Genomic DNA, 13,419 nt, shown 5'->3' on the forward strand with positions numbered 1-13,419 from the left:
ATTGTGAGAGACAGAACAAGTTTGACTACAACTGGGGGAAAAATTTTGTGTGTTGAGTGTAGGTTTCGGCCGGGAGGAGAGTGGAAAGAGAAAAGTTCCAGACAATATCAGACAACTTCCCCCACTCTAACAGATGATGTCATCCACTCTAGCACGAACATTCTTCATTGAACAGGGATTGATCAAAAACTATATGACCTAACAAAATGTGGATTAATGCACCAATACACAAGACTTGTGTCCACAGTTTAAAGCTTAGTTTAAATGAAGTCTCCAGGTGAAAGTATGCCTGAGCAGTAGACGTTTGAAAAACTCCATAAATTGTTCTTTTCCGTCTTTTTGTCCCCGTCCATCTAATTTATGTCAATGCAAAATTTTTTGCAAATTTCTATTTTGTAGAGAAAGGTAATAGCGTCGTATTATAGTTAGTAGAAGTATGATAATATAGAAACTATATTTTTCATTTCTATTTTCAAAATGTACACACCCGATGTTAAAGGCTGGATGGACGCAGCAAAGACAATGGAGGCTTGTTTTCAGGAGGAGGGCTTATAATTTAATCTCTTTCTCCTGAAATCACCATCAGGAATCCAGTCTTTAAGTGTGAAGTCAACTAGATGCAGCTTCTGGACTGTGTTCAAGTTGTTTGATGACAACAGAATGTTTGCAGAATCAGAGTCAGTTGTCAGTTAAATTTATCCATGAATCCACAGTTCACTTCTACTCTTTATTTGTTGTTCCTCTTAATGTTCCATGAAAAACTGTAAAAATAAGTTCTGAATGAGTCAAAGGTGTTTGAGATGCTGGAGAAACTTTATTAAATCAGAGAATCATCAGAATAAAGTGATACAGAGTCATTCAAGAACACAATATATTAGACTTTCAGAAAAAAAATAGCATATATATATATATATATATATATATATATATATATATATATATATATATATATATATATATATATATATATATACTATTTGTTTACAGACGTCAGGGCGACTGGTCTGTAGTCACTTAATCCTGTGATGGGGGACTTCTTGGGGACTGGGATGATGGTGGAGCGTTTGAGGCAGGAGGGGACCTCACACTACTCCACGGAGCTGTTGAAGATCGGAGTGAAGACTTTCAGGCAGGACGGAGACACTCCATGTGGTCCCGGAGCCTTCCTGTAGATGTTCAAATACAGTGGATCATCCCACAGATATCAGTTTGGGATACAGTGGATTTGGACTGATAACTATCAAGTCGACTACAGTGTGTTCAAAATGTTCCAGCTGATGTTCTGGTTCCACTTAAACAATTAAGTTAATATTAAAGTGGTGTGTAGTCCTGACTCTGGACTCATGGGTAATGTAGTGATTCTCCACTGACACATTAACACCATGAAGAAGAAGAGGTCCGGGTTAGAGATGAAGTTCTGCTGCAGAGGACAAATAAAATGACCTGTATAATCTTGTTTTATTGGAGGATATGGAGAACCATGCGTTTTCAAAGCAACACTGGTATTAACCATTTTGAGATAACATTCACATTAAATAAATATACTTTCATATTTTCAAGGAATAAACGCATCAGAGTTTGTATCAAACCAAAGATAAACATTTCCCTCGTTAGTCATGTCATCTGTCTATCACCAATCATGTATCCACACACATCTTCTTTATCTCTGATCAAAAGAGTATTTTCTTTAAGTGTACAGCAGTGCGCACTTAATATGACAGAATAAATCTCTCTTTACACAACTGAACCCAAACTGAAATAATAAACACGTCTGACTCATAACTTGCCGCTTTAACCCGTGAACTTCTCATTGTTTGTGATTTACTTGTGCCCTTCAACAAGGATGTAGCTGTAGCTGGATTTATGGCCCTAACCTGCACATTAGCATTAGCATTAGCTTTAGCATTTCAAGCAATGCGCTACACACGCAACTGTTTTTTTACACAGTAACAACCCACAAATGCCCCAATTTGAATAATGTACCACACACACGCATTGTTTTTCACACATACCGTAATAATCTACAAATGCTTAGGAGCCGAAAGAAACAAACGAAAGTAAACATTTGGCTTCGGTGTCGGACGCCATTTTCTCTACTACACGAGTCACGTAGCGTGACACTTTACTCACACACAACAACACATCACCAGGGATTCATATTAGCTTATAACCATCTGAAGTAACGGAAAAAGCGAGTAGCTAACCTGGAAATATCAGACAGAAATCAAGGAAGCGGGACAAATTCTTTCCAGCTTCCGAACTGCGCAACTGTGAATTATACCATGGAGCTACCCTCCGATTTATTCCAGACCAGCTCTATGATACACTTTAGTAAATATTTTAAAAGTCTACAAGAGGCATATTAGGACTGCAGGGCCTCATGGTGGTATTAGGACAGGTTCATTTATTATTCTCTATCATTGATACCTTGATTAATGGCTCCATCTATCCATTCATCATAGATGAATCTTCTTTGTCTTCAATAAAAAACAAGTCAAAGGTGTTTGAGATGCTGGAGAAACTTTATTAAATCAGATAATCATCAGAATAAAGTGATACGGAGTCATTCAAGAACACATCAAACAGTTTGATTCATTTGATTCATTGTAGATTATATGTGATTAAAATCATCCAATTTCATCAGACAAAGCAATTAAACAGGAATATGTTTGATTCTGTTTCTCCTCAGTGAGCATGCTCAGCTCTGTTACCATGACAACTCTCAGACATGATAACACAGGTACATGTCATAGTAGCTGCCGTTTCCTGTATTGAGACTTTTGTCGATGACATGGACCCCAGCCCTCTTGAATGTAGCGATGAAACCGCTGCCGACGATCAGAGTGAAATCTTTGACGGGGTTGACACACTTGGGATCTTTCTTGTACCACAGGAGCACCTGGTTTCCTCCAGTACCCTGGTTGAGATCTATGTTCACCATCTGATAGCCATGCTTTTGATAGTTGATATATTGATCATGATTGATGGAGATTTGCAGATCTCTGATGGCCTTCTTACTGTCAGTGGTCTGACGGAACCAGATGAAGACATAGGATCCTCCTGCACCTCTGCTGATGTCTTCATCCACTCGGATGAACCCGTTCTTGAAGTGCTCATCATCTCCTCCAAAACCCTCAGTGGCAGTGATGTCACAGATGTATGTTGGTTTCTCTCTCTTCACCCACAGGTAGATCATCTTTCCTCCAGCATCACGGTTCAGATCACAGGCTGATCTCTCCCAGCCGGATTTAAACTTCTGGGCATCATCTGTTAGCGTGACGTCAATGCTCACGATGGGAACATCGTACTCTGAGGAACCATTGTAGAACCACAGGTAGATGTTGTCCCCCTCTGTTACAGCATTGAGATCTTTGTCGATCTTTGTGTACCCTGTGTCGTTCAGACCCTTAGTCATCGCGGAGGTGAATGAAAACTGGATCCTGGTGATTGGGCCAGAGCTTCCTGTTTTGTACCAAAGGTAGATGCCATTTTCTCCGGCTCCTTGGTACAGATTAACATAAATTTTCTGGAAGTTTCGTTTACGGAGCTGACTCTCTTCAGCTTCATTCAGAGACACAGCAAGTTCAGTGATGTAGGTGGTCATTTTGATTTCCTGCATCAAATAAAGAGAAAGGATTTAGACTTAGACAGACTTTAATGATCCACAAGGGAAATTACTTGGCCACAATAGCTTAGTTTCACTTTCAAAAACCAAAAGTAAAAAGAAAGATAAAATAGATTAAAATTGTGTAGTAGCTTAAAGATTAAAATAAAATAAAAAATAAATCATAATGCTGTCTATTATAGTATTGTCTATTTTTTTATGTTTTACTCAATATTGTACGGGGAGCATATTTTGTAAGCGAAGTCCATTCATTTTGTATAATGGACACCTTGAAGGACATTACCCCGCTTATAGTATGGTCACTCACGAAATAAATAAATATTAGGTCAATTATTAATATGTTATTGTTGTTTCTTACTGTTTAAATCATACATTTTTCACAAGAAGTGGCTGAGTGGACTATTTAACGTTACATGATACAAAGTATAATTTCAGAAGGTCAGTGCACTTATTATCACGTGTGTATCCAGAGAATCATGCAAAATTTCCACAGAGTCCACAGATAGTTTCTCCTAAAACTGGCAACACTGTATATTCTCCTCCTTCCTTGGTGGACTGGACAGAGTCTGTGTCTGCATTTCTGTTTCCACGGTTACCAAAGCGTTTGAGCCAGCGCAATGATTTAGAACTGTCATCAGGCAATTTGACCGGAACGTCTTTATGAGTGTCCATTGTCCACTTTTAATGTACACCCTGCAGCCAATCAGAATTGAGGATTCACCCAGACCATGGTATAATTATAGTTCAACAACGTCTCATCAAATTATTCTCCCAGTACTCAATGCACTCCTTTGAAATTGATTGTGTGGACATAAGTATGGAGTAAGCTTGATCCACTGCAGTCATAGCTTGGCACTGGTTGGGCATGATGCTGGTCCTGAAGAATGAATTAGCCATCACAGCAGTGTGGTATGGTGTTCATCCAGCAAAGCAGAAAGACAACTACCACCAAAACAACCAGTCTCATGGTTCATTGCCTCAGAAACCCCCCACAGATGTGAAGCAAATGCTAGATGTTCACTCCATAACGGGACAACATGGACATCTGCCCCCAAAAAGTTATCACTCATCAGCATTTCTGGGATCATACTGTGTGCTTCAGTTTTGACGGAAGTGGAACTGAAAAGTCCAATATGCTAAACCACGTACACTAGTGGTCAAAAGTTTTGAGAACAATCCATAGAAAGCATAGACGAAATAAAACTACTGAAGTTGTTAAACAAAAATCATAGAATCAATATATAACCCAAAATCTATTCTAAACTTTGGACTCATCAGAGCACCCATCTTTGTCTGATTTAATGTGACATTCTGTCTTTCTAAAATGGAAATCCAATGTTTGTCTACCCAGAAATGTGTGTCACTTGTAGGGAGCTGTGCTTTCACTCATCTGTCCAGTTTATGACAAACCAGCTCCATGGGGTTAAAGTCTAGAGACATGGTCCACTCCATGTTTTCAAGCTTTCCATCTTGTTTTTATCCTGAGATAGTTCTGGTAGAGCTTGGACTTGGGAGCAATACAGCAGTTACTGGTGTTACTGACAAAACTGTGAGACAGTGAGATTGAAAAAAAGTGACGTCGTAAAAGACAGACAACTTTTGTTACAATGCCTAAGATTAAAGCCAGTGTTCTGGCCCCATATGAAAAATCCAGAAAAAATAAATGACAAAAAAGTGCCACAATAAGACAACAAACAAACAAAGACAACAAAAACCATGGTGACTGGTTTTCGGCACAAAAAAGACAAGGACAAGTAAGACAAATAAAATGACCACTACCACGCTAAGAATAACCTAAAAAGGTAAACATCTCGGAGCTACTGGTGACATGCTGCCACTGTATCAGGCGCATTATTGAAAAATAAGGGCTTTTTCAGAGTGAAATCATGAAGTAACAAACTACATATATGATTACATTTAAAATAGCAACACAGAAATGATCATTTACTCGTTCAAGACAGAACAGTAAATTCAAAGAATACACAAATATTTTACAAAAATACATTTAGTAAAACCTAAAATGAGCTGTAGATGTGCAGTCTGACTGGATGAAGACATGTTAAAACACAACAAGATGAAGAGACACCAAAGATGATCAGAAAGAAGTTGAACTCTTACGTGTCTGCAGACAGTGGTTGGCTGTTTGAATCGGTCGTCGGCTCAAAGCTGCTGTTCAGAACCACAGAACCACATCAGGTTTATATAGAGAGAACACACTGAATGCTAGGAAATCACATGCTGTGGGTTGGAGTTTTCCAAAGAAATTTAGGTGGGGAAAACTGATTCGCCCATGTACTTGAACTCATTCCACAGAATCTGTTATCTGCATTTTTAGTTCCTGCATTGATGAGTTGGTTGCTTCGGTAAGTCAATCTTGTGGCAGCAGTATCATACTTTCCTGTTATTGCCACCGTCGCCTTTGCCGCCACCTGACTCTTTGCTAGATTAGTTGGCAATCAACATGCTAAGTGCAATGAGAAGTTCAGATATACAGTGCCTTGAAAACATATTCATACACCTTGAACTTTTTCACATTTTGTGACCTTACAGTCACTTTAACGTGATTGTAGTTGAGATTTTTTATGATAGACCAACAAAAAGTAGCACATAATTGTGAAGTGCAATGAAAATAACATTTCAAAACTTTAAACAAATATAAATCTGAAAAGTGAGGTGTGTATTTGTATTCAGCCCCTTGTAGTCTGACACCCCTAAATACAATCCAGTGCAATCAATTGCCTTCAAAATCACCTCATTAGTAAATTGACTCTTTATGTAAGTAATTTACTCATGGTATAAAACACCTGTTCTGTGAAGTCCTTGGTGTTTTGTTAGAGAGCACTAGTGAACAACAGCATCATGAAGAACAAGGAACTCGCCAGTCTGGTCAGGGATAAAGTTGTGGTGAAGTTTAAAGCAGGGTTAGGTTATAAAAAAACTATCCCAAGCTTTGAACATCTCAAGAACCACTGTTCAATCCATCATCAAAAAATGGAAAAAGTATGACATAACTGCAAACCTAACAAGACATGGCCGTCCACCTAAACTGACAGAGCGAGTGAGGAGAGCACTGGTCAGAGAAGCAGCCAAGAGGCCCATGGTCACTGTGGAGTAGCTGCAGAAATCCACAACTCAGGTGGAAGAATTTGTCCAGAGGACAACTATAAGTCGTGCACTCCACAAATCCGGCCTTTATGGAAGAGTGGCAAGAAGAAAGCCATTGTTGAAAGAAAGGCATAAGAAGTCCCGTTTGCAGTTGCCACTAGCCATGTGGGGGGCACAGCAAACATGTGGAAGAAGGTGCTTTGGTCATGTGAGACCCAAATTTAACTTTTTTGCCAAAATGCAAAGTGCTGTGTGTAGCGGAAAACAAACACTGCTCATCACCCTGAACACACCATCCCCACTGTGAAACATGGTGGTGGCAACATCATGCTGTGCTTTTCTTCAGCAGGGACAGGGCAGCTGGCAGCAGTATGTGGCAAGAACAAAAGTTGTCGATCTTTTTACGTTGTTTATTTTTATTTATTTATTTTTTTCAGTTTTGATATCATATCTCATCTTCCATACCGCTTAATCCTCACTAGGGACGCAGGGGCTACTGGCATCGGGTGAAGGCGGGGTCTACCCTGGACAGGTCTCCAGTCTATCGCAGGGCTAACACATAGACAACCATTCACAGTCACACCTAGTGTCAGGCTGGGCTCAAAGCAGGACTCAGATGCAGAGGGGTGGCAGTTAAGGTGACTTTATTTCACAGAATCAACAGGGAAGGATACTCAAACAGAGTGTAAATAAAAGTGCTATGAAACAAACTCCTGACATGGCTATGAAATCTTATCAAAGTAAAATCCCTCCAGAGGAGGAAAAAAAACAAAGATACTCATGGCTATGAAAGCTTACAAACGAAAGGCGCTCCAAAAGGGAGGAAACTCACAATACTAACTACACTAACGAACAAATTAACCTGACCTAACTGGAGGGGAAAAATAAAACCCTGACAAACAAAAGGCGCTCCAAAAGGGAGGAAGCAAAACCTGGAAAGGAACACTAGGAAAACAAAGAATCACTCCAAAATAACGGGAGGATGAGCAAAGAAAGACTAAACACAAAATCACTCCAGAAGGAGGAAACAAACGAGAAACGAGAGGAGATTTACTTTCCAAAATAAGGCAGGAAATGACGAGACAAACATACTAAAAATAAAACATGACCTCACCACAGTGTGACACCTAGGGTCACTTTAGAGTCACCAATCAGCCTAAAGAGCATATCTTTGGAGGTGGGAGGAAACCGGATTACCTGGAGAAAACCCACACAGACACAGGGAGAACATGCAAACTCCACCCAGAAAGAAAGTCGGACCTCGAACCTGGACCTTCTCACTGGGAGGCATCAGCGCTAACTTACGCGCTAACTTACGCACTGGGCTTCTCCCAATCCGACAAATGTAGGCAATGCACCCAAAACTATTCAGATAGCTTATTTCCAAGCTCTCTGGCTCTGTTCTCTGGTACAGCACTTCTGGTCACTAGTAACACAGAAACCCGCCTTAATTTTGGACTGCAGAATCCCATTAACCACTAACTTGTGCCTCATTGGTGACCTGGAAACAATCAGTCTTCCTCACCATCTATCACAATCTGTCCTTGTAGCTCTCACCATCGCCAAGAAAACAATCCTAATGAACTGGAAGAACAAACAGTCACTAAACATTTCCCAGTGGTTGAACCTTCTTTCCGATTATGTATCATTGGAGAAAATATCTGCTACCTGAAAAAATCAGTTGACTCTGTTTGCCAAAAAATGGTCTGTATTCTGCGACTCCCTCAACCTTAATTTACATCTTGACTTTGCCTGCTAGCTTTTGCCACTTCTGTTCCACTTACTGTAATGCTATAATAATATTTCTCTTACAGTGATGACTGTCGTTATGGAAAAGATTTTATTGCCCTCTTCATCCAGGTTCACTAAGGAGGATCCCCGGACCGGGGAAAACCTAAAATGAGTGCACTGAATGCTGGGAAATCACATGCTGTGGGTTGGAGTTTTCCAAAGAAATTTAGGTGGGGAAAACTGATTCGCCCATGTACTATAACTCATTCCACAGAATCTGTTATCTGTATTTTTTGTTCCTGCATTTATGAGTTGGTTGCTTCGGTAAGTTAATCTTGTGGCAGCAGTATCATACTTTCCTGTTATTGCCGCCGTTGCCGCGAGCTGACTCTTTGCTTGATTAGTTGGCAATCAACGTGCTAAGTGCAATGAGAAGTTCACATTGCAAATGCTAGACATTTGCAATGTTCAGATATACAGTGCCTTGAAAACGTATTCATACCCCTTGAACTTTTTCACATTTTGTGACCTTACAATCACTTTGATGTGATTGTAGTTGAGATTTTATATGATAGACAAACAACAAGTAGCACATAATTGTGAAGTGGAATGAAAATAATTTTTCAAAATTTTAAAGGAATATAAATCTGAAAAGTGAGGTGTGCATTTGTATTCAGCTCCTTGTACTCTGACACCCCTAAATACAATCCAGTGCAATCAATTGCCTTCAAAAGTCACCTAATTAGTAAACTGACTCCTCCTGTGAGTAATTTACTCATGGTATAAAAACACTTGTTCTGTGAAGGCCTTGGTGTTTTGTTAGAGAGCACTAGTGAACAACAGCATCATGAAGAACAAAGAACTCGCCAGACTGGTCAGGGATAAAGTTGTGGTGAAGTTTAAAGCAGGGTTAGGTTATTAAAAAAAATATCCCAAGCTTTGAACATCTCAAGAACCACTGTTCAATCCATCATCCAAAAATGGAAAAAGTATGACACAACTGCAAACCTACCAAGACATGGCCGTCCATCAAAACTCACAGAACGAGAGAGGAGAGCACTGGTCAGAGAAGCAGCCAAGAGGCCCATGGTCACCTGAGCTGGACTCAAACCCGGACCTTCTCGCTGGGCATCAATGCCGCCCAATTCTAAATCCATAATGGATAATAATATAATATAATAATATTAATAATATAATGGCCCACACATGGAACTTGGGCGTGACTGTGTTGTACTATTTAGTTTTAACATCTTGAACGCTGCAGAGCCGGATATCACACACACACAGACACACACCACACACACACACTACACAAACACTACACACATACACACACACACACTAACACACACACATCACACACACACCACACACACACACACAAACACCACACACACACACACAAACACCACACACACACCACACACCCACTACACAAACACTACACTACACACACACACACACACACACACACCACACACATCAAACACACACCACACAGTACACACACACTTACCACACAGACACCTTGGAGCCCCTGCTTCTCTGACAACATCTTCTGTACATCTCACTGCTTTGCCGAGCACATTGTGAGAGACAGAACAAGTTTGTCTACAACTGGGGAAAAAATCTTGCGTGTTGAGTGTAAGTTTTGGCCGGGAGGAGCGTGGAAAGAGAAAAGTTCCAGACAATGTCAGACAACTTCCCCCACTCTAACTGATGATGTCATCCACTCTAGCACGAACATTCTATGCAATACACACTGATTAAAATCTCAAAATTTCTCCAAAAATGATCGTGGTCATTAACAGTGATTGATCAAAAACTATATGACCTAACAAAACGTGGATTAATGCACCAATACACAAGAGATCCCGATCAAACCACACATTTTGATATATAACTCGTCCTACAGTTCAAAGAGTTGTCATCCCAGGATGAGAGTAATGTGTCGTATTATTATTATTATTATTAGTACTTGTAATAATATAAAAACATTATTTTTCATTTCTATTTTTTAAAATGTACACACCCGATGTTAAAGGCTGGATGGACGCAGCAAAGACAATGGCTTGTTTTCAGGAGGTGGGCTGATAATTTAATCTCTTTCTCCTGAAACCACCATCTGGAATCCAGTCTTTACGTATCAAGTCAACTAGGTGCAGCTTCTGGACTGTGTTCAAGTTGTTTAATGCATTGAATAATATTCAATATATATCCATGAATCCACAGTTCACTTCTACTCTTTATTTGTTGTTCCTCTTAATGTTCCATGAAAAACTGTAAAAATAAGTTCCGAATGAGTCAAAGGTGTTTGAGATGCTGGAGAAACTTTATTAAATCAGGGAATCATCAGAATAAAGTGATACAGAGTCATTCAAGAACACATCAAACAGTTTGATCCATTTGATTCATTGTAGATTTATGTGTGAATAAAATCATCCAATTTCATCAAACAGAAATTAAACAGGAATATGTTTGATTAATCCACATTTTGTTAGGTCATATAGTTTTTGATCATTCAATGTTCAATGGCTGCTGTGTTGTCCTCCAGGTTCTCCAAGTCCTAACCTTCTCTTTGTCTCTCAGTTTATTCCAAGTGAAACGTTTTCCTCACGGGTTTCCTCATCAGACGAGAAAGAAGATAGGAATGGAGGTGAGGGGTGGACCTGCTCCCCGTCAACCAGGGAGGTCTGCAGAGAAAACACCAAGAAATAAAATCATCCAAATTACAACCAGAAGTAATTAACGGGGACTATTTAATACTGCAACTTGCCTATGCTGAGCAGACCAATGTTCACTATGGGCTTAAATAGGTGAACCTGGGAGAAGAGGCAATCCCACATGACACTGAAGTGTTTTGTATTTGTAAACCATACTACAAACCAACCAACAGAAAAAGGACGACCTGTACATCGACTTCGGGGGGAAGTTCCATTGCGTGTGTCGACGGCCGGCGGAGGGAGGAGACAAGCTGAAGCAGGGAACCAGGGTCCGTCTGCAGCTGCAGGACATGGAGCTCACCGCCCGCTTCCTGGGGGGCAAGACCGACACCACTCTGCTGGAGGCCCAGGCCGTACTGCTGGGCACTATGGAGGGACGGGAGGGACGGGAGTCCCAGAACCAAGAGACCGTTTGATTGCTGCTTGAGTAAAATCTGCAGTTTCCTGAATGGAGTCTGGCCTGAGGCTGGAGGAGTGACTAATGTTCAGTTTATAAACAGTTTGTTTGTTTAAATGAGACTAAATATTGCAATAAAATGTAAATGTAATTAATCAGAGGCCAGACTAAGTTCCTGCTTTGTTTTTATATTAATTATTTAAGAGTATCAGTATCATCATTAGAGACACAATGGACAGTTATTAAAAGGGTAAAAATTACAAAGTGTTGGGAGGAAGAAATATATACAAAACATAAAAATTACACTAGTATATCTATACGAAATAAACAGAAATGTTGGAACATAAAACAAACATCATATACAGTATATAACAGAAAAATAAAAAACGATTTGTGTTAACGTGAAATATCAACATGCCATCAATTCTGTGTATCAGAATTCGCTTTATTGGCCAGGTATGTAACACATACTAGGAATTTGACTCTGGACACTTTGCTCAATGGCACAACAAAATGAAAGACAACACTTGAATAAGTAAAAAAATAAAAATGTACGCAAAAATAGAAATACTGTACAATATAATAGACTTTCAGAATAAAAAAATGCATATATGTATATATATATATATATACTATTTTTTTTTTACAGACATCAAGGAAACTGGTCTGTAGTCACTTAATCCTGTGATGGGGGACTTCTTGGGGACTGGGATGATGGTGGAGCGTTTGAGGCAGGAGGGGACCTCACCAACTCCACGGAGCTGTTGAAGATCGGAGTGAAGACTTTCAGACAGGACGGAGACACTCCATGTGGTCCCGGAGCCTTCCTGTAGACGTTTGAATACAGTGAATCATCCCACAGATACTTGATCAGTTTGGGATTCAGTGGATTTGGACTGATAACTATCAAGTCGACTACAGTGTGTTCAAAATGTTCCAGCTGATGTTCTGGTTCCAGTTAAATAATTAAGTTAATATTAAAGTGGTGTGTAGTCCTGACTCTGGACTCATGGGTAATGTAGTGATTCTCCACTGACACATTAACACCATGAAGAAGAAGAGGTCCGGGTTAGAGATGAAGTTCTGCTGCAGAGGAAAAATAAAATGACCTGTATGATCTTGTTTAATTGGAGGACTCGGAGAACCATGCGTTTTCAAAGCAACACTGATATTAACCATTTTTAGATAACATTCACATTAAATATATATACTTTCATATTTTCAGGGAATAAACGCATCAGAGTTTGTATCAAACCAAAGATAAACATTTCCCTCGATAGTCATGTCATCTGTCTATCACCAATCATGTATCCACACACATCTTCTTTATCTCTGATCAAAAGAGTATTTTCTTTAAGTGTACAGAAGTCCTCACTTAATATGACAGAATAAATCTCTCTTTACACAACTGAACCCAAACTGAAATAATAAACATGTCTGACTCATAACTTGCCGCTTTAACTCGTGAACTTCTCATTGTTTGTGATTTACCTGTGCCCTTCAACAAGGACATAGCCGTAGCTGGATTTATGGCCCTAACCTGCACATTAGCATTAGCTTTAGCTTTAGCATTTCAAGCAATGCGCTACACACGCAACTGTTTTTTTACACAGCAACAACCCACAAATGCCCCAATTCGAATAATGTACCACACACATGCATTGTTTTTCACACATGCCGTAATAATCCACAAATGCCCAGGAGCCGAAAGAAACAAACGAAAGTAAACATTTGGCTTCGGTGTCGGTGGCCCTTTTCTCTACTACACGAGTCACGTACCGTGACACGTTACTCACACACTTTACGAGCCTTTAGCTTATGGACACACATCACTGGGG

The 13,419-nt window shown here is 39.8% G+C and overlaps 1 protein-coding gene across 1 annotated transcript; it reads right to left on the reverse strand.

Moving 5' to 3' along the window:
- Positions 1-2,503: 2,503 nt before the first annotated feature.
- LOC125004073 lies at positions 2,504-10,026 on the reverse strand. The gene is made up of 2 exons (XM_047578426.1): positions 9,978-10,026; positions 2,504-3,613 (listed from the first exon to the last, which is right to left on the reverse strand). The coding sequence occupies exons 1-2, from the start codon at positions 10,014-10,016 to the stop codon at positions 2,723-2,725; spliced, it is 930 nt and encodes a 309-aa protein (XP_047434382.1). The 5' UTR covers positions 10,017-10,026; the 3' UTR covers positions 2,504-2,722.
- Between the last annotated feature and the right edge of the window lie 3,393 nt (positions 10,027-13,419).

Source organism: Mugil cephalus, chromosome 2 (assembly GCF_022458985.1).
Source record: "Mugil cephalus isolate CIBA_MC_2020 chromosome 2, CIBA_Mcephalus_1.1, whole genome shotgun sequence".
NCBI lineage: Eukaryota > Metazoa > Chordata > Actinopteri > Mugiliformes > Mugilidae > Mugil > Mugil cephalus.

Bases quoted from the DNA above. Each gene is read 5' to 3' on its own strand.
- LOC125004073 (XM_047578426.1), bottom strand. From the start codon at position 10,016: ATGTTGTCAGAGAAGCAGGGGCTCCAAGGTGTCTGTGTG. The intron at 3,614-9,977 runs GTAAGTGTGTGT...TATTTGATGCAG, and splicing joins GGCTCCAAGGTGTCTGTGTG to GAAATCAAAATGACCACCTA.